Here is a 24,493-nt window from a genome sequence, read left to right on the forward strand (position 1 = left end):
CGGCCCACTATAACACAACAAGAATTCGTGAGGTTTAAAAAAATGTTCGCACATTTCTAAAATTGCTCAAAAGTTAAAAATGTTTCTGTTTTCTATTTTTTGCACCAATTCAATTCGTTTTGTGTTTTTAAAAACTGTTTGGAATTTCGTGTTTCGCACAAAATCAACTCTATTAGCATTTCAAAAAAATCACATTTATCAAAAAATGTTCAGAATTCCAACAGTTTTTCACATGCTATGAAAAATATTTTGTATTTTCAAAATTGTCTGACATTTTTTAAATAATGTTTTTGGAATTTCATAAATTATTTCATAAATAATGTATTTTAAAAATGTTTCGGATTGTTTCGGATTGTTGCCCACCAGACATGAAGCGAGTTTATTTAGCTTTCGCCTCCAAAAGCGTTCAGAATGCCTTCAAATCTGTTTGACGGCGCTTAGAAAGAATGCTAGAGATAGTCACGAAGGCAAAGCCTAATTAAGGCGTTTTAACATAACGCCTCCGAAAGTTAGACATTCCACGGCATTTTTAGAAAACGCCTTCGAAAGCTCTCTGGTATTTTCAGAAAGTGCCGCTAGTTAATCTGAAGAGGAAAAACTTCTGCCGCTGTTTGCTGATTAGATCTCTACAGCTAGGCGTTTTGCCTCTAAACGCCGCAAATAATACGGGAGGGCGTTCTGCAAGATGCCGCTGAACAAAATCTAACCACGGTGTTCTACTGATCCGCCTTCATAGGCACGGCCCAACAACGGCGTTTTGCAGTTAAGCCTCTGTTGCACATGGATTCGGAGGCGTTCTGCCTCGTATACTCTGTATTTTAAGGCGATCCCTAAAAACGCCTTCGTACAACAGGTTACAAGGCGTTTCAGAAAACGCCACTAAGATTATGCCTCCAATTATTCACCGTGTTGTAGTGGGAATTCAGCATAAGAGCGTTTAGATCATTAAAGTAATGTTTTAAATGTTTTTATATTAGTTTATGGAGGAAGTCTTTCTCTAATCTCTATCTCTATCTCTATCTCTACCTACTAATAAAATAAATAAAATAAATAAATAAAATAAATAAATAAATAAATAAATAAATAAATAAATAAAATAAATAAATAAATAAATAAATAAATAAATAAATAAATAAATAAAATAAAATAAAATAAATAAAATAATAAATAAATAAATAAATAAAATAATATATATATATATACTAATTATATTATATTATATTATATTATTTATATTTATATTTATATTTATATATATTATATATATATATAATATATATATATATATATACATACACACTAATAAAACAAGTATTGCTTCTGGTCGTCCGTCTAAACATTACCCTCGAAGTTGCCATATATTACCCGCTATGCCATCTAAACGGAAAACGATTCGTTTTTTGTTAAGACACCGTCGATATAAGTACGATACCCATCATTTAGCACATGTGAGCTGGTGGCGTAGTGGCAACAGCCTGTTTCTCCCACTTGAAAGACCAGGGTTCGAACCCTGCGTTCACCATTTTTTCCAACTCCTTTTTCTCACCCACCTCATCCCCCCTGAATGTCTTCATGGGCCGGCCCACGGGACGCGGCATCTCTATTTTTCTTCATCTTTTTGTCTTTTCTTTTCTTATTTCTGTTTTTTACTCTCTTTTTTGAGTTAATTCAAGATTGAAATTTTTTAAAAAGTTGCAGATTTTGGAAAAAAAATGGTCGAGAAATCATAAAATGTCTACGAATCTTAAAAATGTTTCAAAAATCATAAAATTTTCGTGGTTCCAAAAAATGTTGGTAATTTTACAAAGATTTTGGAAAATTATAAAAAAAATTACAATTTGGAAAACAATTGTCGGGAAATAAAACCATGTTCTTGATTTTGAAAAAATGATCATGTATACAAAACATATTCGCGATCACGAATCTAAAAAATATCCATGAAATTTTAGAAAATTCTCAAAAAAATCAACTTTTCTGCGAATTTTTCACTAATTTTAAAAAACCATTGATTCAAAAAATGTTCAGGAATTTAAAAAATATTCATGTGTTCAATAAATGTTCGTCTAAACAAAACAAATGTTTACGAATTTTAAAAATGCCCAATTATTTAGAAAAAATGTTTGTCAATTCCAAAAACTTTTTGACGTTTCAAAAGTCTTTTATGTCTACGTTTTGATCAGTTTTTGGAAAGTCTTTATATGTCTAGGCGTTGGGAGTAGTTCGTGGTAGATGAGATTTATTTTAAAAGTTTTAAACATTTTCTTGCGCTACACAATGACAAGTGTGTCATGCGGTGGCAAGCTCATTGTCTTGAGATTTACCATGTCGAATGCATTGTGATCATGTGGACATCACGTCCATCATCAGCGAGAGTCGGAAGAAAGGTAAATGGCAAAATGATGAGCCACCGTGTTAAAATAAAGGATGTTGATTGAGTCATACTTATTTGACCAGAGTGTAATTTTTGTATCTACCGTTGCAACGCACGGACATGTTTGCTAGTTTTATTTAATTTTTTTTAATAATAAAGCAGCTAATGCTTCTGATCGTCCGTCATTAGTACTTTTGCATAAAAGCCCCTGAAGTTAGTATGAATCAACCCGCAGTCCTGATGAGGTCAACCCGACGAGCGATTAGAAAAAAAACTCCAAATCGCATCACGGTCTCCAGCGTGCCGCTACGGCGCTACCCCCTGCCGCGAGCCGACGACCCCAGCCCCGCCGCAGCGCGCCGCCACTGCCTACCCCGTCGGGACTCCTACCCCTACCCCAACTGCCCCCCACGCCTGCGGCGTTCTACCGTCGGCGACACTCGACGCCGCGGCCGTTGCCGGCTCCCACACCCGCGGGCCTCCGTCTCCCCTGCCGCCGCCGCCGCCCCGCTTGTCTAGCGGGCAGGCCCCGTCCATGGGGCGCAGGGGCTACTAGCGCCCTCCCACGCCCGTGCGCGCCTCCTTCTGCCCTTCCACCACAGACGACGTCGCGTCCTGCAGCCTTCACGGATACGTCCTCCACCCTGACCGACTTCTCTGAGCCTAATGCGATCCCGGTGGTGGCCGCGCCCTGCTCGGCCCGCCGTCCTGCCGTGGAGGGCGCCTGTCGTCGGAGCTCTGGTCGTTGGTTCCAGAGTCGGGCGGTTCCACACGGGGGGCGCCTATCCCGCTGTGCCACCAATCACTTAATTCGGCTCTCTCGACTGGTGCATAATATGCTTAATTATGTTGTGATTTTTCTGTACCAATGAATGAGCCGGGTGAGTGGTTAAAATATTTGTTGGCACACGTGGCTGTGTTAGTGAGAGGTCAATCCGCATCCTTTTCCACTAATTAGCGTGATTTTGATAAGTTCAGATTCTGAGAAGGAGAAGAAAGCCTCAGGGGCCAGAGTATTCAGGAGGACACCAATCCAAATCTATGGTGTTTGAGGCAGCTTGAAAGAAGGTTTGCTGCAGGGAAGAGATAGAAAGAGCGAAATAGAGAGGGCAGGGGCGTGATCTGTTGTAAGTATGAAGTGAAGTAATCCTTCCTGTCCCGCTGTTTGTTTTCGCAAGTCTGTTTTGCACAACTCTGTTTGCAGTGCGTGCAGTAACTGATCGATTGCGTTTTGAGGGTTCTAGGTGTCGAATATGACCGGGCCATTAAAATAAAAGTTGTATATCTTTTCAAGACCTTTCCAACGAATATTTATTTGCAATTTTTCGTCAGGTATTCTAGGAGATAATGCCTATCTGAAGTTACTGTCAGTTTTCGTCAGACTGCAGTTTTAGGCATGACTTCCTATTTTGCGCGGCGTTTCAAAGTAACTTCAAGGCTGAATCTTTCCATGGGGCTATGGATGTATTTTCAGTAATTGGTTTGAAATTTCCATGGAGAATATTTTCTCAAATTTTCGCTGAGTATAGTGAAAGATACAACCTTCTGAATGCTGCTGTCCATTGCGAGTTCTGTTCTGAACTTCTGACAGTTACTGTTTTCTGTATTGAGATTTGAGAGGCATTTTAAAATATCTGTCTAGAGTACAGTTAACATAGATATAATTCATTGTTTGATCTTTCCACAGAGGATGTAAGTACTATTTTTTATTGCGTCTACAAGGAGTAATTTAACATTGCTATCCGTTTCAGTTAACTTTGTGAGATCTTCCTGAAACTATATAGTTTCGGTTGTGAGTTTCAAATTGGTTTGCCGTTTTAACGGTACTTAGAGGCCGAATGTATTGTCTTGAACGAAACTGTTGCATCTTGCTTTAGATGTTTTTTGATAAGGTAACAGCTGCCTCAACTGAAGAATCATTAACTCCCTCATCGTGTAACTTCCCTGCTGCAGGTGATTGGATCAGCGAACCTTCTCTGTAGTTTAGGATTTGATCAGTTCGAGGAACGTGGTAAGTCCCTAGCAAAATTCTTTCGCCTTATTAATCTTCTGCGTTCTTTATCAGTGCGCTGGTCCATGCAGTATCATCAGAGTCATGGATCTTTGACAGAATGTAACGCATGGGCAGTATAGTATTCTCTCATGTTATGTGAACCCTCAAATTCCTTTCCATGAGACTGAACCCAACTGTTCCCAATTTTCTTATGTGTTTGTGTATACGATGGTACATAAGTGAGTTTCACCATTATTGGTCTATTTCTTGATGTTTTTTCCAAGGATATTCGATTGTTGAGTTAATTGTCAGTGATGCCATCACATTGAGTTAACTCTAAAAGTTACGTTTCTTTGTTTTCTGTGTTATGTGGAAGAATGTAGATTTGCAATGTGAAGAGTTATTCCAGGACAATAGTGGCGGCTACCGATGCAATTATTTTAATTATTATAGAACATCTAATTGACAATGCGGTCTGTGTTGCTGGAGTGAGCTTTTTTATGGAATGAAATACATGTTAAAGCAGAACCACTGTAAGATGATATTCTTCATGTTGTCCTTCAAGACAATATTTTATATGTTCTAAATATTTTGTGGCCACCTGGTATTGGAGTCTGAAATTTCGCATGGTGGTGAATTACTGAATGCATGCCAAGGCAGTTCCATACAAAAACACTTCCTAAAAATAAAAAAGAATACCTTGCTAATTTATTAATACAAATACACTACCAATAAGGCTCTCTTTTGGACAATGAGGTTTCTGCTGGACATATGTTAAGATGAACAGGACCCCCAGCTCGTAGCTCCTGCTCGTGCTGCAGGGCGAGCCTGCATCTCTAGCTCGGCAGCTCTATCTCCTGCTTGATCAAACATCATTTGTAACATTCACCATATCACTCTGGTTAAGAGGTGAAATATTTACATGAATTAAAATATATTGTAACCTATATCCGTGGCAACGCACGGGCATTTGTGCTAGTATATTATGTATGTACATATGCATATATAGAGGCCCCGGAGCATTGTATCACCGCACGGGCTTGATCACTGCATATTTTCCCCGTAGCGAACTTGCGAATGTTTTGTCCACTCGTTTGGCTCTGCTCAGCCGGTAGCCTTCCTTCACCAATGCCGCCAATTATTCTTCCTCCAACCCCGTGCGCTGCCAATTCGACCTCCCTCCCCGCCGGCGACGCCATTCCTCACCGGAACCGAAAGCCGACAACGCGCCGCCAACGCTGCCGCATCAGTGTCACCACCGCGTCCTCTTCATCGGCCTTGTCCGCCGCCCCGGCCCTCATCGCCAACGCCCCCACGCCCCGCGCATTCTCCGCGCTTTTCAAGGCCGCCTCATCCTCCTCCCCCTCCCACTCCCTGGGTGCGCAGCTCCACGCGCAGGCCGTGGTGCGTGGCTTCTTGGGCGACGGGGATAACACCATCCTCTCCACCGCCATCCTCAACTTCTACGCCTCATGCCGGGAGCCCGACCTTGCGCGCCAGGTGTTCGACAGGATGGCACGCAGGAACGCCGTCACCTGGAACGCGCTCATCAAAGGGTACGCGCAGGCGGGCCGCCGGGACGAGGCGCTGGCGCTGTTCCGCTGCATGAGGAGGCATGACCGTGTCGCCCCCGACAAGTACACGTTCCCGGCGCTGCTGTCCGGCATTGGCAGGAACCGTGGTGGCGTCTGCGTGCAAGAACTCGGGGGAGCCGTGCACGCGCAGGTAGTCAAATCCGGGCTGGACAAGGATCCCTTTGTGGGTGCTTCCCTCGTTTCTATGTACGCGGCTACAGGAGCACTGGAAGATGTGAAGGCCGTCTTTGATGATGTGGATACTTTGGACCCGGTTGTCTGGTCTTCTATGATCTCCGCGTATGTCAACTGCAAGGAGGAAGAAGCTGCTCTCCTTACATTCTACAAGATGTTGTGCCAAGATATTAAGCCGAGGCAGTTTGTCTACTCCAGCCTGTTTGCCATCTGTGGGAGCATGTCGATGCTGGAGATGGGCAGGCAAGTTCATGCCCACAGCCTGAAGAACATAACTGACAAGGATGCCGCCATGACAAATGCACTTTTAACCATGTACTCTGATTGTGGATGCATTGATGATGCATGGAGAGTCTTCAATTCGAACGACGTTGTGGATGTAATATCCTACAATTCAATGATTTTGGCTCTTGGGCAGCATGCACGCCCGAAAGAAGCAGTTGAACTTTTCAAGCGGATGAAGTTTTCTGGCTTGATACCTGATGAGGTCACCTTACTGAATCTTCTTTCCGCTTTCAACCATGCTGGTCTTATTCATGAAGGTTTGCATTTATTCGATTCCATGTTGGATATGGAGGGCATAAAACCGACGTATCAACATTATGCCTGTGTTATCGACATGCTGGCTCGATCAGGAGAAATCGAGGAATCCATGAAAACAATTAAGGAAATGCCCTTTGAAGCTGAAACATCCTTATGGAGGATTGTTCTTGGTGCTTGTAGCAAACACGGTGACATTGAAACGGGCATCAAGATTGCAGAAATGCTGTTTGAGATGGAACCTTATGAGCCAACAAATTATATACTACTTGGTAACATCTGTGCAAGATTAGGAAGGTGGACAGAAGCAGAAAAGGTTAGAAGTTTGATGGAAAAGAGAGGTATAGATGGGGATGATGCCTTTAGTTGGATCGAAATGGGCCAAACGACACATAGATTTGGTGTTGATGACCGTTCACACCCCATCTCCGAGGAGATATATAGGAATTTGGATAGGTTGATAGGTAGTATCAAGGCTGCAGGTTATGTGCCTGATACCAGTTTTGCCACACACAGCACAGAAAAAGACAGAAGAGAAGAATCACTACGTTATCACTGCGAAAAGCTGGCCTTTGCTTTTGGGGATTTGGCTTCTCCTTCTGGAGACACACTCCGCATCATGAAGAACCTCCGTGTTTGTGGTGATTGCCATTCTGCATACAAATACTTCTCCCTCGTCACAGGAAGAAAAATAGTACTGAGAGACAACCACAGGTTTCATCATTTCTATAACGGGGCTTGTTCATGTGTTGATTATTGGTGATGGATCAGTAAATTATTCTGTTATACTCCAATAATGCATTGTAACATTGATATAATCATCTAGTACTGCCTAGCATACAACAGAAGTGTAACATGTCTTGAGGTTTCCTTCGACAACTAGATTACTCAGAAGCCCCTTGACAACTCGGACTGCAACACCTGTGGAGTACATATTTATCCCTTTGACCCTTTGTACATTTGGTCAATATTTTCTTGCTGCATATTAATAATATGTTTACATCTGTCATTACGATTGCATTTACTTGAAGAATTGCTAAGAAAAAATTGGCAAAATTTTCTTGAGAAGGTCGTGTATACGATAGGTTTGGTATGCTGTTAGAAATTACTCCCTCTGTCCCAGAATATAAGAACGTTTTTGACACTATGCTAGTGTTAAAAACGTTCTTATATTTTGGGACGGAGGGAGTACATGATATCTTGGGTCTAAGCTCTTCCAAGACTTTAGGAGAAAATGAGAAGGCATATCATAAAGTTTCTGATTATTGACAAAACTGGAAATAACAATCTTCGTTGTTTCGAGGGCAACATAATTCTTTGCTAGATTTGAAAGTATGCTGCTTCAATATATATTTTTGGCTGTTTTCTTTTACTTTATCACTCAATATGCAGTAGACTATTTTTCATTTATGCAAGTAAATAATGAGTTACTAGCTGAATAGTTTACAGTGATCTCAAGCTCTATTTTTCAATAATCTTTTTGCAGTGCTATATTTGTTGTTGCCCAAAAATGTTTAAAGCTCCAAGCTTTACATCCCCAACGATTTCTTTACACGAAGGTACATAATTTTTTCCATGGTAATTAGTAATGTCCTTTTTATTTATTAAAATGATATGGTATGACCATTAGTTTCAGGTCTTTTCGAGCTTGATGTCTTCCACACTGGAACAAAGTATTCTGCAACCATATACGCAGTGTAAACAATCATTGGAAAGGCGGATGAGAGGAAAATAAGATGAACATACAGAAGTTTGGGATTTGTTGAGGACTGGTTATTAACATATAATGGATCTGTGATCGATGTTGTGCTAGAGAAAATTGTTTATATGTAGCTGTTTACAAGGTGAATAATATGCATACAGTATTCACGAGTTAAGAAATATTTTGCATTGTGATAATCTTCTTGTATTTCACAAGTGCACTGTTGCAAAAGTAAGTTTCTGAACCTAGATTTTTTTTTGAGATCTAGAAATTTCATATTTGAGGCAGATACATGACAGTAGATTTATGGATAAAAAAAATTCACATCATCTATTGGGTAAAGTTTGCTAGTTTCAGTAAAAGATGCATGTACGCTTACAGCTCGTTTGGTACCCATCATTTGGGTCGGATTTGGTGGATTTCATTTGCGAATTCCGGAATATACTTGTTTGGCTGCCACAGAATTGAGGGTGGATTTCATTCTAAGATTCCAGACGATGTAAACTTGGCCTAGGCCCAAATCCCAGCCCCTCGCCCGTCATTCTCCCGGATTCCACTCGCTCGCTTCCCCCACCCTACCCCGACGCCTTCGTCTCTCGCCTCCTTCCCCCACCCTACCCCGACGCCCGCCGCCGTCGCCGCCGCCATGAGCCCCACCTTCTCGGCCGCCGGTGATGCACCCCCCGCCGGTGAATAGCTTCTCCCCGAGTTCTCTTCCCCCGTCCCCTCTACACGCGAAGCTTTCTGTTCGATGGTGTGCTGCCTCCGGTGACCACAGCGCCGTCGTCGAGCTTTCAAATCCTGGTAGGTTCTCCCTCCACCTCTCTTCTCCCCCTCCCTCTCTCTGGTGGATCTTTTCTGCTTGAACCCTAACCTGAACCCACCTCCATCCAGCCACCCGATCCGGACAGAAGATCGACTTCTTGACGATTCCTCCGCCAGCCCACGGTCGGTCAGCTCCACACCCCGGAAGATCGAACTTTTTGTGGTACGTGGTCAGCCTGTCTGCGTGCAAGACTATTGATAGACACTATGTCAATGTCAGCAAGATGTTGTCAACGAGTGGTTTTGGGTGGGATTGGATCCATAACAAGCTTATGGTTGATAGTGAGGACGTGTGGAGAAACTATGTCAAGGTAAGCACTACATCTTGAGCATCTATGTATTCATGGCATGGCCACAAGATTCATTTTCATCATTCATGTGGTCAAGTAGTTTATTCGAAAACATGCACTTATACACCTTCTCCATCATGATGTGGAATTCAGCCAAGTTTATTTGAAAACATGCACTTATACTTGTTCATGCATAGCCTTCTAATCAGTAGTTTACTCATCATTTCCCCTATGTTTTGCTATTATATTAGTAATCAGCCTTCTCTTGAGAAACAATCACAACTTGCAGCAGTGCACTTGTTTTCCCCATTATTTATGTGATTTTGCACCATGACATGAGTTACATCTTAGATGTAGTCTACGATTTTCTCTTTGGATGTGTGTTTGGTGTTTGGATGGATGTGTGTTCATTTTCCACCATGACATGAGACTATTTGTCTTCATGGGTTGCAGGCAAACAAAGATGCAGCATGCTACAGGCACAAGGTCATAAAGTTTTGGGACTCTATCAGCCTTGTCTTCTCGAAGGATCATGCCACCGGAACCGGAGTCAGAACTGCTGGTGAAAGTGCAGCGGAAATGGCTGCAGAGAATGTCAACAACATCAACACTGATTCTGCCGCAACATCTTCAACCCAAACCGGCGAGGAACAGAAGAGGAAAAGATATCGATCGGATGACTCAATTGCATCTATGCTTGGAGAGAAATTGGATAATTTTACCAGTGCCTACAAAGCTGATATCGCTCAAGTTGCTCCTCCTGAGAAACCCTCCTCTCCTGAAGAAATACTTGACGCTCTCAATGCAATTGTGGGACTGGATGATGATGGCTTGCTAGCAGCTTATGATATCCTCATAGCAGATGACCGCAAGTTCAAGGCTCTTATGGCGCTGCCTGAAAGGATGAAGAAGAAATGGATCCTCAAGCAAATCAACCAATGAAGGTATGTTTCTTGTTCTGTGATTAGTTACCAGCTAGCAAGCTCTACTGCATTTTGTCCTTAGTTGTTTGTTATAGTACAATATTATGGGTGTCCTGTATTTTGTCATGCCAATATGGAGCAGAGGAGGCAGCATCTTGCTTGCTTTTCATCATATTTATGTACTTACCTATTTCCATGTTTGAGATTAGCATGATAGAAGGTTTTATGTTATCATCTTAATAAGGTTTTCCTGCCAGGTCTTCCCAAACATGGCTTGATAAAACAACGTTTTCCTGCCATGTTTGAGAACAACTTGTTCTGCCATGTCTCCTGAAACAAGGTTTTATGAACATATTTTGCATGCACATAAATATTCAGTGTGTTTGAAGGTCTCTTATGAACTAGTCTTTTTTTCTTCGGTCGAGAGGTGGCATTATTAGTCTAGAATACATCAACCAGATATATGCTTATTTAGTGGCTGTAGTCTTTTATCGACTTAGTTTCGGTCCTACTTAACCTACTCGGTTGTTGATGGTTTTTTGCTATTACCTTTCGATTCATGATAATTGTGCAAATGAAGTGCAAGTTAACCTTTGAAAAATTTCTATATCAAGTTGAGTTTTCTTACCCTTCCTAGAGATTGTTGCAAGCTAAAGCTTATCGTGTGACACTTCGATTTGTCTTCTTGGCTATCCTCATCTTTCACTTTGAGCAATTTCTACCAACCATTGTGTTCAAGGATTGTTTATTGCCCTATGAGACCATATGTCACCATTTCTCATCATATTTTGCAGGAAATTTTGGGTGTGAAGTGTGATGTTGAACGAACAGAACGAAGAAATGAAGATCCTTGAGCAATGAAAATCTTTCTTGGATGGTGCTAATAATGCAAAGATTCAGTTTTTATGTAACCTTGACTAGATTATGATCATTTGATGTTGTTGTGAACCTTTGTCGTATTGCAAAGATTAACTTTTTACAAAGTCTCGTGTTTAAGTTATATGTATTGGCATGGTTCAGTTTAATGCAAAACATTGCCATGTGTGAACAAACGAGCTGTCAATGTTGGTGTTGGTACAGATTTGTTCATACTATTTATTCCTAGCACAAAGGCTAGTGCGCTGGTGCTGGTATAGTTTCATGCTCATTTTGGTTCTGGTACAGATTTGACCTCAAAATCCTAGTGACAGCCAAACATGAAATTTGGATTTAGAATCTAGATTCAGCCAAATGAAATCTTGATAGAGATTTCATTTCATTTCATTTCAGCCAAATGAAATGAAATCAGGGGAGCCAAACGAGCTGTTATTGTAGTCTGCCGGTTTTGAAAGTTTGAATACAAGCTTCGGAATGCATATCAGTCTTTCTATGAGCTTCATCCAAGGGCCTACAACTGCTTGGATTCGTGGCTACAGTATTGTTTGTTCACATTCAAAGGACAAAGCTTCAGGACAATAAGAGAAGAACAACCTGTCTCCCGTCATCGAACAACCTGAACGTAATCAGTTCATGAAATAGCATGAGGCAATCAACTTGAATCTCCACCTAGAAGACTGTGAATCGCAGCCATCTGGGTCATTCTTAGCACTAGGCCCTATGAAATGTACTAGTACCATGACTTCAACTAGAAACATTATGTAACTCGGATGCTATCCCACCCAAGTGTGCCAGTTTCAGGACGTAAGCAAGAAGAACAACCCGTCTCCCTCTAACCATCACGGTGATGCCACATCGTGTACGATTTGAGTCATGTGTAGTCGCAAATCCTGATGCTTCCAATTCCTAGGATGTCTGTGGGTTTCTACAGCATTCAAAAGCAATTCCAAGTTTCCAACTAGCTGTAAAAATTATGTGGTACACTGCATACGTGATGTATTTTGATATGAACATAGAAACAATCGAGCTCTACTCCTTGCTTGCCCTTAGGTACACAGGATCGTTTCTTTGAGAGTTATAATCTTGCGTCATCTCTCTTCGTGTACTTAAGGGGGTGTTTGTTTCCAGAGACTTTTTCTAGTCCCTACACAAACAGGGAGGGACTTTTTAGTCTCTGAAAACAAACAGGGAGGGACTTTTTAGGGACTAGAGACTTTTTAGTTGGGACTAGAAAAAGTCTTAGGACTAGAGAACCAAACACCACCTAAATAGGAGACTGTATGTTTACATTCAATATCATGTGGTGCAACAACCATACGATGCATGCTTTCATGCAGTTAAATACTGTGAGAAGGTGCACATGGTCATTCTAGTACTCTTGTAGCACCTCCTTCCTCAATAAAGTACCCCCCCCCCCCCCCCGCCAACCCCCTAATAAACATTTTGATCAGGGCAATTGAAGTTATAGTATAGTTATCTTAGCTGACCACACTTTAGGAAAGTCTTTGCATTTGACTCTCAAGTTGTAACATTACTAACAAGGAGGGAAATATTTAAGAGACAAAAATGCCAAGTGGACACCGAGCTCTATGGAGGCTGAATTTTTTAAAAAAATCATACTTTTACGTTTCTATTTTTTGAAAAAATAATATGCCCAGATACAAAATGTACATTCGCATAAATTTCCATGATGAAATACACTAAAATGAGAGGTACACACAAAAAAAAATCTGTGCTTTTCAACACATGCATTTTCATTCTCAAAGTCCATAAAATTTTTTGTGTAGCTCGACAATCAAGTTATTTCATGTGTGTGTGTGGGGTTGGGGGCGCACCACCCCCAGTCCAGAAAAATCGTTGTACAATTTTCTTAGGGGACTTAGGACGTGTTAGGGAGCCCTCCAGCTTCTCAACTCCTCTGACTCTACGTTGCGGTTGGTTAGAGGCCTGAATAATTGATCTTTGATCTATGTGGTGCTGAGATTTTTTTCTTCTTCTATATGTAGTTGTTTGGATCTGGGTGGGAATCATAACCTTCTGACGGCGTGTTTGGTGGTTTAAGGGAAAAGAAATGGGAATTTATGAGAGGGAGTTGGTTGAGGGATTAGATTTGGGAAGTGGTTTATTAGTCCCATGCCCATATTTGGTATGGATGAGGATAGTTTGTGGGAATTTAAGAGGGGATTAATTAGTATCGTTGCTTGCGGGGCGTGGACAACAAACAATTTTCTCACTTTCCATTCCCCAACTCAATTACCAGCCCCCCATCAGGAAAGAGATATGGGGGTGTTGCACCCCTTAATTCCCTTTATTCCCCCGCCTTCTTTAATTCTCATGTCGTCCAACCATGCAAGGGATTTTAAGTCATGCGCCGCAGGAACTCCCATTCCCCGATACAAACTCCCGCGAAACAAACACGCTGTGAAATAATTATGAATGCAAGATGTACAAGTGGTGAATAATATGCATACAATATTCACAAGTTTAGAAATATTTCCATTGTGATAATCTTCTTTTTTTCTGTTTCATAGATTTACTTTTGCAGAAGTAAGTTTCTGAACCTAGAAGTTCCATATTTGAGGAAAATACATGATATTAGATTTATGGATTCAAAAGTTCAAATCATATTGGGTAAAATAGGATTACTGGTTACATTAAAAGGTACCTATACTACTTAATTCGCTCCTAAATATAAGGTGTGTTGATTTTTTTTCAAAAGTCCACCTTGTTTGACCGAGTTTATAGCAAAATATGTCAAGAACTACAATACAAAATAAATAAAATCTTTAAATATGTATTTCATGTCGAATCTAGTGATAAGGATTAAAATCTTAGAATCTGTATTTCATGAGGAATCTAGTGATAATGATGTTTTCTTCTATAAATTTGGACAAAGTTTGACTTAAAATAATGATATATCTTATATTTTAGAACAGAGGGAGTATTATTTATCTGTAGCGTGCCATTTATTTTTGAAAGTTTGAATTCGTACAAGCTTGGGAATACCATTATCAGTCGTTCAATGGGCTTCATGCGGGCCATGCTGTAGAGGGTTCGAGAGCGAGCTAGCATGGCATGCATGCAGCCACGTCACGGTGCGGCGTGTCCTCTTCACGCGAGCTTCACCGCCAGCTTACCTCACTTATAATAGCGCAGTGCACCGCAAGGACGACGAGGCGTACACGGATCGGAGAGACAGAGACACACCCGCACCAGGCACTCAGCTCATCCGTAGCGAGGCACATCAGCGAGAGCCATGGCGACGAGCAAGGAGGACATCAAGCACGGCACGGCCCAGGCGAGGTTGACCGTGGACGACGAGCTCAGGACCGGCTACTTCAATGGCTCGCCGCTGGAGGGCGGCAAGATCGCCGACTCCGACCCCGTCGACCTCTTCGCCCAGGCGCGGCACGTGGCCGACGCCTCGCCGCACCAGCAGCAGCAGCAGCCGCGGCGTGATCTGGGGGAGGAGGAAGGGAGGAAGGCCGGGGCGGAGGAGCCGCGGGCGCAGGCGCGGCAGGGGATGGGCGCCGGTGGACGTCAGCTCGGGCGCCAGTAGCTGGCTAGCTAGCCGTAGTACCACGGCGATGTAGAGCTACCTAGAAATAAAGTTGCCGAGGCCACCGGCCGGCCGGACGGCCGCTGTTGTATGTTTTATGTACCATCTGATGTCAACCGTGTGAGAAGCACCAGCTAGCTGCTTTTGTCTTAAGTTTCACCCTGCATAAGCGGAGCTGTAGAAAATAAATGAACCACAGTGTTGGTGCATCAATTAGCTGGACTTATCATCTTTATTTCCTTATAAAGATAGCAAGTAAGCAAATGATGTCTATGTGGAGCAGAGACATAAGTCAAGTGTAAGTAAATCGCCCTGAGAGCGAGTACAATAATTGACTTATAGCTTACTTACACTCGCACGATATTTTCCTCTATGTGGAGAAGAGGCATAAGAAAATGATGTCTATGTGGAGCAGAGACATAAGAAAATGATGAAGAGCGAATATAATAATGGACTTATAGCCTGCTTACATAACTTCCGTCGGTGGAAGTGGGCAAAAATAGTTGGAGTAAGTACAAAAAAGAAAATTAATAAGTATGAAAAAAGAGATAAGAGAGAAGAAAATGCAATACATATGAAGAAAAATTAATGAATAAGTATGAAAAATGAGATAGAGAGAAGAAAATGCAATAAAAATGAAGAAAAAATACAATAAATATGAAACGAAAGAGGTGGATAGAAGGTGAAACAAAGTATGACAGCTATAATAGATATGAAGAAAGCACGGAAGAGATGGATAGAAGGTGAAACAAAGTATGACAGCTATAATAAATATGAAGAAAGCTGAAATAAAGTAGTACTCAACCTTGTTTCATAAATGACTATAAAAGATAACCATATACTTATAACATGATAATATCATATAGCAAGCAACTGGTTGTATTAACAATCATGCTTAAATAGTTAAAAGAGATTTTGAATTCTCTAAATGATTTACATGAATGACTATAGATATTTATATGAATGACTATAGATGACTATATATGACATGACGTTATCCAGCATCATATAACCAGTAACTGGCTATATTATTAACAATGCTCTAAATGATTAAAGTAGTTTTCGAACGAAATGTTCTCTTCCAGTGTGTTACATGTTCTTGTGCAGGCTATGAGGCGTTTGATAGGCTTAGGCTGCAACAAGCCTAACTAAGTTAGGCTGTATCAAGTCTAACCAAACTTTGACGGCTAAATGCTGAGCAGTTTGATTGTCTGAGTTGCATGTAGAAATTGGCTTGCACGAAATTTAAAACACTCTCAGCCAGGTCCGTCAGAAACGCATTTACTCTACAGGAAAGAGGCACAAAGCTATGCCATTTTACACTACGGAAAGAATGTACAGAGTCAAGCCCCCAACAACAGAAAAAAAATATACACCAGGATAAGGATGTCATTTTATACTACGGGAAGGATGTACAGAATCGGGCCCCCAAAAACAGAAAAAGATATACACGACGATAAGGATGCGAACGCTCTCTAGCGTCCAATGTAGGCTTCAGCTTAGTATATTTTTGTGCAGCCTAGGATACACATGCATGCATTTTATGCATGCATGCATTGCAATTAATGCATTCGTAAACATAATTTTTTGAGGAAAACAAGAGCATTAATTGAGTGCTTTTGCAAATTGCAAAAAATATTTCACCACTCATCATCTACCTTGGTTGGTGAGATTTTTGAATTGAGCCTTATAAACCGAAAGGAGGGAGTACTAAGATCTTTAGTGTGCACAATTACTAGGCTCGCTCTCCAATGTAGGATGCAGCCTAGCATATTTTTATGCAGCCTAAAAGCCTAGCGTACACAATTACTAAGCTCTCTAGCATTCATTGTGCAGCTTGAATGCCTGGTTGCTCCAGGCTATCCTTATATGCTTTATCGGTTTTATCTCAAATGAATGTATTTGGAGTAATTACTAAGCTCAACATGAATGTCTGGTTGCCATCGGCTATTTTATATGATTATTATGCTCTAGAAATAGAGGACTTAATTGACTCACACTATCCTTATAATTGATAAGGGTCAATTCTTTTGGGGCTATTGTCGGTTGTTAAAATAAGTTGCCTCCTTTCAGTCTCTTTTTTAGCTTATTGTCAGCTATGGAAATAAGTTGCCTTTTTTCCCAAGTTATTCTAGAAGCCCGTACTAAAATTTTATTAATACTTAACAATTAAGGGTTAAATTTTTTAAAGGCTACTAATTAACGGTTGTTAACTGATAGTAGACTTGAAATAAAATTATATTGAGCCTCTAGAATAAGCTAGGGACTTTAAGGTTTTTTTTGAAGTAGACCCTAAGGCCTTCTTTGGTTCATAGAATAAGAATTTTATAGAAATAGAAAAATTATAGGAACTAAAATGACATGCATCTTAATTCCTATAAAGAAAGAGATGTCATTTGATTGATAGGATAGGAATTTTTCATTGAGTCTAGGCTAATGTTTTTTTCCTCTAAAATGTGAAGGATTGATTCCTATCCTATATAGAAATAGGACTCCATTCCTATAAATCAAAGGGCTTCAAAGGAATTTTTCCTTTGCAAATCCTATCCTATAGAGTTTCTACAAAATATCTACAAACCAAAGGAGGCCTACGGGTCTAGCCAAATCATGTGTCTCGCAGGACAGTATAGGAACTAGGAACTGACATTTCATTAAAGCACTTTTTAAATAATTAAAGAAACACACAAATTTTAATTTTTTGTGAATTTTAAAAAATGTTCACAATGTTTAAAAAAAATCGAGTATGTAAACAATGTTCGTATATTTAAAACATTCTTTTAAAATATTTGAAAAATATTCATGAATTCTAAAAAAAATCATAAGTTTTATAGTTGTACAAGATTTTTAAAACTTGATCGCTAATTAAATGTTCATTGATTTAAATGAATATTTTTATTTGAAAAATCTTCAATGTTTTAGTAAATGTTCATAATTATGAAGAAAAGGTTAGGAATTTAAAAATGTAATGATATATTTAAATTATGTTTCTGAATTTCCTAAACCATGGGTAAGCCATGGAATAGAAAATAAGCTTAACGAATTACTTATACCACAACTACAGGGTATTACAATTAGGAATTAGAGTATACAATTATGTGTGTTATACATCTTCTGTGGTCCACAAAGCACATGTAATAAAGAAATATTTATTTACTTATTTAAATATTAATTGGGCGAACCATGGGCAAGAAGTACTATCCATGCTCCAACCCATGCATAAGAAGTACTATCCATACTCTGACCCATGACTAACCAGGTTACCCATGATTTTGCCTTTCGATAAAACATCGTACACATGCCTGGATATTCAAACCCATGGATAAAATTGACATCCTAGTTAACATGCCACAATCCAAAGAGAAATAAACAAGCTCTTCGTAGACACCTTCAAAAAAGAAAAATGAAGCATGTAGACATTATCATCACCGGCGTAAAACCTCATCGAAGACTGTAAGCATTGGGAAAAAGCCGACCACATCAAAAGCCACAATGACAAACCTAGAAACGGCTAATCAAGGTCTAGTGAAGAGGAGACACCTTCAGGTGCTCCAAAGGAAGAGGGTGCCACCACCATCATCGTCGGTACCAATCGATCCCCATCGAAAAACAAGGTTTTTGCCTAGATACCTAAGCCTTCCACCTACCCAAGCCCCGAGGGCCAAGCCACTGCGAATTGAAAGTGAGACATTTCCTGCATCGCACTAAGAGTAGCAGACCATGGCCGCCAAATTTGAGTCTTTGATCGAGCCACGATGACATCTTGGAGGCAAGTCCACACATAGGCACAACACCACCACAACTAAATTCTACAGCCATCACAAATGCCTGAGCACCCATGCCACCACTAGGACCGTCCCCATCCACCCTCGGCCCGCCACACCACTTTTTGCTTCCGCTCCGTTGCCGGATACCGTGGCGACCTAGCTCCATCGATGGAGCGAATAGATCGGGTTGGGCCCCGGGCCAGTGCACAAGTGACCATCTCCACAACTGAGCCACCCTGAGGCAGCACAGACCACGCCCACTGCACACCACAAAACATACATGACAGCTATCAGAAAACTATCCTAAACCGAAAAGATAAACCGAGTCTAGCTGCCCCCCCCCCCCCCAACTCGTTTTTTTAGGAAAACTGACACGCTAAGAGCAACTCTAGTAGCCCCCCCCCCCCCCCCCCCCCCTTTTTTTTCTTTTTTAAGGAAAACCGACACGCTTAGAGCAACTCTAGTAGAGTTGCCATAATAGTAGCCTTGCATATGGCGCGTTCCATATGCATTGTGCAGGCCGTCGAGGCAAAGTGCAAAGTCAGAATCGCCATATTGGCTGCCTCAAGAAATCCATGTGGGACTTGTTCATCAATGGCTAGAAGATATCTTCATTCCCCACACCAATGAAAGTTTTTCTTTCAACAACGATTTGATCTAAGATTTCAACATGGATTTCAAGAAGGATTACAACTAGGATTTGAACAATTCTCTACTAATTGAAGTACGGGCTCTTCTTCTTGGAAGTGATCTCTGTAGGCGGGGGAAGCTTCGGTTGCCCCAATCTCTTTTTCTATTTTATATCTTTTTACAGTCTTAGGTGTACCTCTTCTTCTGCGGTATATACTTCTCTAGTTGTATTTTGTACTGCATTGCGTTCTTTATGTATGCGAAGGCAACCAAAAACCAGACCCAGAACAAATAACTAAAAGCCAGACCAAAAACCAATAACAAAAAACATACAAGCAGTATAAACATGATTACAGGTCCGCCATAGGCACTGGTAAACCCTTCAAACCAGAGTGAGAACGAACAAGATTAATATATTTCTCTGAAGCATTCATGAACAGAATATATACGTCATCTTACTAGCACAAGGCATTTCTGACTGCAACTAACAGTAGATCCCTATTAAACTGCAATAATATACACTCCTGGCATCATCAGTAGCACACACGCCTCAAGACAATCCTTGCTAGTTGGTCAGATTAAAGGTCACCGGCTCTACCCAGGCAGCTTCCTATTGCTCATTCAAATCCGCTTCACAATGGTGACCGCCGCTGAACGCCTCATGGAGAGCTTATTCTATTGTAACAGGTCTAACTGGACTTCAATGGTGAACCTGTAAGGGCAATCAGCACCCTGGCAGCGACTGAGCCGATGTTGCAGCAGATAAGCTCACATCAGAATCAGGGCAATGCTGCAGGTAGGCCTGACGGAGCGACTGGGTCGATGCTGAAGCTGATAGACTCGTTGCCGAGTCGCCACCATCCTGCAGCAGGATCTGTTGTGGCGACTGGGGCACCATGGTAAATAAGCTTGGCCCTGACTCTGTGCGATGCCTCAGGTAAGGGTACTGCTGCCCTGAAGAGCCAGGATAATAACTTGGAGACCCGTTCTCAGAACGGGGGATGTGGGGTGAACCTATAAACTGTCCAGAGAATCTGTAGCCGAAAGGGGAGACATGTGGTGATGTGTATCCGATGCTGATCGGCGGAGAAAAATGCCCTCCACCCAGGGAGTGCGCGGATGCAAGGTGCGGAGTGTTAGACCATGGCGATGACATGTTTGCAAGGTCTACACTGCTCCTACTTGTACTGATAGCAGGTGAGTTGGAAAAACATCTGCATGGGTTACGGGTGTGGAGGATACTGGAATTGGAGTTAGTGCGGGACATGGACTGCCATGAAGGATGCCGGCTTATTGTCCTTGGAGGAGATGCTGCTACCATTGAACGAAAAGAAGACAAAGCTGTCAATTCAGCTGGTAAGGGAATAGCAGAAGAAAGCAAAGGGGTAGACTCTGATGGAGGGAGATTTGACATTCCAGCATTTGCATCTCGCTTGCATACAGGGCAGAATGTCCTCCATGATGTGAGCCACAGGTCCACGCAAGCAGCATGGAACTCTGTAAGATGAAACAGCCAAGTATCAGTGCACTGGTTGAAAAAAAAAAAGCTTCACATAACAGAGGGTTCGGTAGCACTGCAATACTTAATTTTCAGATCTATAGTGTAGAATTCGTAGTGTAGATTTATCTACATTAAGCGACCAGGAAACAAATGAAATCTAGCAAGACCATATTCAATTGAGTTTGTATCAAACATACAAAGGGATATTACGTGGAGTTATTGTGATTATGATGTAAGTTTTGATCAATGACACCATTCTCTTGCTACTATTCTGGTAGTAATGCAGCAAGTATATTCTAATTCCAAACTTCAAATCAGCAATGACTAGTAGACAGATTAATCTGGTTGTACATAAATTGCACAGGCATCGAGATCTCAGACCATCAGATCCTATTATGCAATAACTAGAAAATAATTGTGATATTTAAATGTGAGAAGAACATACTGTGACGACAAGGCAGCACCCTTATCTTTTCACCAACACTGTAGTCTTCCAAGCAAATGGCGCATGTTGACGAAGTACAATTGTCTTCCTGGACTTTTGTAAAAATAAGACTCGGCATTGCCTTGACTAACTGACTGCTCATTCCATGAAATTCTCGTGCTGCAGGTATTCGAGCCCTGTCCCTTCTCATCTGGTGTCTTCTCACAAAGAAACAAGTGGCCAGAACAGCAGACATAGCAAGCAGTGCTGTGAAAGATATTGCCATGATTGACAAAGCTGAGTTATCACGCGTTGATATTATCCACACCTGAGCATCACTTTGACCTGAATATAGTTTCAACACCTCTCCTGACGTCTTAGAGATGAAGACCGCATATATGTCGATACCGGATGAGCTTCCAGCCACTGTTAACACTTCCTAGTTAAATACTGTTGAAAATATGTGCACAGAATAGATAATATTGGAGAAAACAAAAGGCTATTGAAAAAAACACATGTCAATTGTCATAACATTTTTATGCCAGATCAAGTTTACAATTGATTTCTGCTTCTTTTTTTCTTAGCGAGGTGTAGTCTGAAAAAGGTCACAGGTGCGTCTAACCATTTAAATTTCATGATACAGGATCAGATATTTGTATACCTACTTGTTATTCCTCTGACCTCTCTAATGTTTAGCTACCAAAGCATCATGAATCACCCATCTTATATGCGGTGATCATGAGCGACACGTTATTAAAGATATACAGACTAAAAGAAAAACAAATAATGTCAGGACCAAAAGGAGAAGTCAAGGAACATTACTTGAAACAAGGACACCGTGGTCTTTGTTATCATATACTATCACAGCCTTGAATCCGGCATCCTGAGCATTTCTGACTTTATCATCAAATTGGCAGCCGCCTCTTAAAATCAACGCAAATGGTGATGCAGGCCCTTCGACTGCTTTCTTTGTCAGAGGACTGCAAGCATCAAGAGGTTCGACGGTGTAAATTACACCGTTTAAACCTGAACCTTTCACTTCTGGAGCTGCAAAATGTTGAAATACCAATAAGTTCTTCTTTAACTTAGCTTTGCACATTATAAAGCATGTGGAAATTGTCATACAAGAGGTAATAACATTATAAAGCATGTGCAAATTGCCATACAAGAGGTAATAAAAGCAGCACTGCCAAATACTAGTCTAACTACCAGGACGCACGACAAGCAATCAGTCCATTCATCAGTGATGACTCGAATTATGGATTCAGGATAATAAAAACAAATGCACAGTAACAACGAAACGAAATAGTAGTGAGTTGATAATTGATTGGTACTGAAACAGAGGGGAATTGGTTAATTTATTATAGCACTCACTAAATGTTGCCTCGACATCACTGAAAGACAAGGTTGTGTTATTCGCCATCAGCACCACACTGCAAGCTCCCGGCTGAGCCATGAGACAAACCACTGCACATAACCAGAGGGAAAATGATCTCCCTCCTCTTCTTGCACGGTTCATCTTGTCAGACCTCCTTTCCTTTGGTGCCAACCAAGAGAAGAGCAAACACCGACCCGCCAAATGAGAACTCAAAACCTGTGAGACAACACTCTCTCGCTCCAAAGCACCGATCCTCTACTAGCCCTGCAATTGCATTCCAAAAAATGAGCCATCAAACTAATAACCAGTAACTATACCTATCTTTTATAGCATTCATTCAAATGTAGCACACAAAGGAGAAACCTCTAAAATTTATTTATTAGACAAAAGAAGATGTTTTCATGGGAGGACGCAACCTGCCCCAAAACCTCGGTAGACTCCAAAATTATGCGGAGAAGAACAGAATCCTATCAATCCGTGGGTGTGAAATCAGCACCCAATAACTTAGAGAGAAAAGCAATTCGGCCAAAGGATGGCACTTTTAGCTGGAATTCAGCTGAAAAGAAACTAATAGCGGTGGCATCTCGCGACTCGGCTACAAAAACTTGGCCAAATTTAGCCTGGCTTTCGAATCTAATCTTTAAAAAGGAGGGATTTTTCACCTGGAAACAGAGAAGACGAAGGGGGCGAGAATCGGCGGTGTTACTGGGCGCGCGGCTGTGAGGAGACCAGAAGGATGGAGACGTCGGCTGCCATGGGAGGGGCGGGACGGGGGGAACCGGCCGTGGGATTACGCATAGGTGGCGAGATTGACGGCGAATTCAGTGGGGGGGAGACAGGCGGAGGGAGGGGCAGAGGAGAAGTCGAGATTGGGAATTGAAATCGCAGGTTTGGTGCCCCGCTCGATCCGATTTTTCAGTGTGTAATGTTTTCCGCCCATCCATCTCTATCCGTGGGGATTTTTAACTTTTTTACCATGGCTGTCGGCATCCTCGTCCTGGATCCAGAACCAGCGGCGGCGGCGGTGCCTCTAGGGATTAATCTGTGTGCCGCTCCAGCTAGCTAGATGTCTGTCACTGGTGGCCCTGCAAGAATCTTGTTGCACTTCTCCTCTTCTGGTTTCGTCCAATGGGTTTTTCTTCCTTTGCCTCACGTCGGCTTCGTGGTATGTTTATGACGCTGATGATTTTTGCGGCTCTGAATTGATCACAAGCGTTGTCGAACGAAACCACCGACGCGGTATTATCTATCGTCTCATCCGGAACATTCAGGCCAGCGGCGAGCTGATGGGAGGTGTGGGAGGAAATTCAGACACGTGTGGGCATCTGATCATCCACAACCGGACCCATTTCTACCTAAACGTTCGGGCGGACAGTCCGGAGACTGCCGACATCGTCTGGACAAGAAAACATCATTCAACGAAACTATAAAGTCAGCTCATACGTCAACCGAAACCCTAAAGTCAGACCATATGTCTGGCCTGTCCAGCATCCTCAAACGCGGTTCATATGTGAGGTGGATTTGTGACCGTCATAGAAGTTATCATCATGCCGTACCCGATAGGCTAGACATACTTCAAGTTCCTCCAAAATGATAAGGCCCATCAAATCCACTGCCCTCCCGTGTTCGTCCTTCCTTTCCAACCTTCGAGTTGTTACCCTCTTTCACCCTTGCTCCGCGTTTTCACCCCCGTGCCAAATGTCGACGACTAACACCACCGCCATGGACGATGGCTCGACGGAGTTCGTGGGGGCCCCAATCCTCGTGAGAAAGGCGGAGACCATTGCCCGAAGGGAGCAAAGCATCCGCATAGTAGCAGTGAAGGGAGTTGCGTTGAAGGAGGCCATAGACCTCGGCTTTGCTGCATATGTCATCTGCCTCGCCGGCGAGAAGGTACCTACACTCGTTCATGATTGTACCCGACATCGTTTCGGCCACATAATGGTTG

General features: G+C 41.8%; 4 protein-coding genes across 8 annotated transcripts; 3 read left to right on the forward strand and 1 right to left on the reverse strand.

Annotated features, from left to right (window-relative positions):
* The first annotated feature begins 2,644 nt into the window (after positions 1-2,644).
* On the forward strand, positions 2,645-8,572 carry LOC123147662 (putative pentatricopeptide repeat-containing protein At5g52630). Of its 4 annotated transcripts, XM_044566929.1 has the most exons (5): positions 2,645-3,252; positions 3,350-3,498; positions 4,325-7,387; positions 8,160-8,232; positions 8,304-8,572. In XM_044566929.1, exons 3-5 carry the CDS (start codon positions 5,442-5,444, stop codon positions 8,406-8,408), a joined length of 2,124 nt encoding a protein of 707 aa, XP_044422864.1. In that variant the 5' UTR covers positions 2,645-3,252; positions 3,350-3,498; positions 4,325-5,441; the 3' UTR covers positions 8,409-8,572. The 4 variants fall into 4 exon arrangements, with proteins under 4 accessions (XP_044422864.1, XP_044422862.1, XP_044422863.1 ...); XM_044566927.1 differs by having other exon boundaries at positions 2,645-3,498; positions 3,704-7,387; XM_044566928.1 differs by having other exon boundaries at positions 2,645-3,498.
* Positions 8,573-9,290: 718 nt separating this feature from the next.
* LOC123152707 (uncharacterized) lies at positions 9,291-10,513 on the forward strand. Its single transcript, XM_044572194.1, has 2 exons — positions 9,291-9,511; positions 9,944-10,513. The coding sequence occupies exons 1-2, from the start codon at positions 9,425-9,427 to the stop codon at positions 10,430-10,432; spliced, it is 576 nt and encodes a 191-aa protein (XP_044428129.1). The 5' UTR covers positions 9,291-9,424; the 3' UTR covers positions 10,433-10,513.
* Positions 10,514-14,453: 3,940 nt separating this feature from the next.
* On the forward strand, positions 14,454-15,061 carry LOC123151245 (SEED MATURATION PROTEIN 1). The gene has a single exon (XM_044570991.1). It carries the CDS (start codon positions 14,546-14,548, stop codon positions 14,846-14,848), a length of 303 nt encoding a protein of 100 aa, XP_044426926.1. The 5' UTR covers positions 14,454-14,545; the 3' UTR covers positions 14,849-15,061.
* A 4,574-nt stretch (positions 15,062-19,635) lies between these two features.
* LOC123147664 (receptor homology region, transmembrane domain- and RING domain-containing protein 2) lies at positions 19,636-23,722 on the reverse strand. Of its 2 annotated transcripts, none has more exons than XM_044566932.1 (5): positions 23,521-23,722; positions 22,542-22,809; positions 21,990-22,214; positions 21,189-21,593; positions 19,636-20,739 (listed from the first exon to the last, which is right to left on the reverse strand). In XM_044566932.1, the coding sequence occupies exons 2-5, from the start codon at positions 22,684-22,686 to the stop codon at positions 19,967-19,969; spliced, it is 1,548 nt and encodes a 515-aa protein (XP_044422867.1). In that variant the 5' UTR covers positions 22,687-22,809; positions 23,521-23,722; the 3' UTR covers positions 19,636-19,966. The 2 variants fall into 2 exon arrangements, with proteins under 2 accessions (XP_044422867.1, XP_044422866.1); XM_044566931.1 differs by lacking the exon at positions 23,521-23,722 and adding an exon at positions 23,208-23,499.
* Positions 23,723-24,493: the final 771 nt, after the last annotated feature.

Source organism: Triticum aestivum, chromosome 7A (assembly GCF_018294505.1).
Source record: "Triticum aestivum cultivar Chinese Spring chromosome 7A, IWGSC CS RefSeq v2.1, whole genome shotgun sequence".
Classification (NCBI taxonomy): Eukaryota; Viridiplantae; Streptophyta; class Magnoliopsida; order Poales; family Poaceae; genus Triticum; species Triticum aestivum.

What these genes read in the sequence shown, in the direction of transcription:
- LOC123152707 (XM_044572194.1), top strand. Translation starts at nt 9,425, where the DNA reads ATGTTGTCAACGAGTGGTTTTGGGTGGGATTGGATCCATAACAAGCTT. An exon ending in TGTGGAGAAACTATGTCAAG is followed by an intron (nt 9,512 to 9,943) that starts GTAAGCACTACA and finishes CATGGGTTGCAG; the next exon opens with GCAAACAAAGATGCAGCATG.
- LOC123147664 (XM_044566932.1), bottom strand. Translation starts at nt 22,686, where the DNA reads ATGAACCGTGCAAGAAGAGGAGGGAGATCATTTTCCCTCTGGTTATGT. An exon ending in TGATGTCGAGGCAACATTTA is followed by an intron (nt 22,215 to 22,541) that starts GTGAGTGCTATA and finishes AACATTTTGCAG; the next exon opens with CTCCAGAAGTGAAAGGTTCA. An exon ending in GGTGCTGCCTTGTCGTCACA is followed by an intron (nt 20,740 to 21,188) that starts GTATGTTCTTCT and finishes TTCATCTTACAG; the next exon opens with AGTTCCATGCTGCTTGCGTG.
- LOC123147662 (XM_044566927.1), top strand. Translation starts at nt 5,442, where the DNA reads ATGTTTTGTCCACTCGTTTGGCTCTGCTCAGCCGGTAGCCTTCCTTCA. An exon ending in GTACTGAGAGACAACCACAG is followed by an intron (nt 7,388 to 8,159) that starts GTTTCATCATTT and finishes ATCTTTTTGCAG; the next exon opens with TGCTATATTTGTTGTTGCCC. An exon ending in AACGATTTCTTTACACGAAG is followed by an intron (nt 8,233 to 8,303) that starts GTACATAATTTT and finishes TATGACCATTAG; the next exon opens with TTTCAGGTCTTTTCGAGCTT.
- LOC123151245 (XM_044570991.1), top strand. Translation starts at nt 14,546, where the DNA reads ATGGCGACGAGCAAGGAGGACATCAAGCACGGCACGGCCCAGGCGAGG.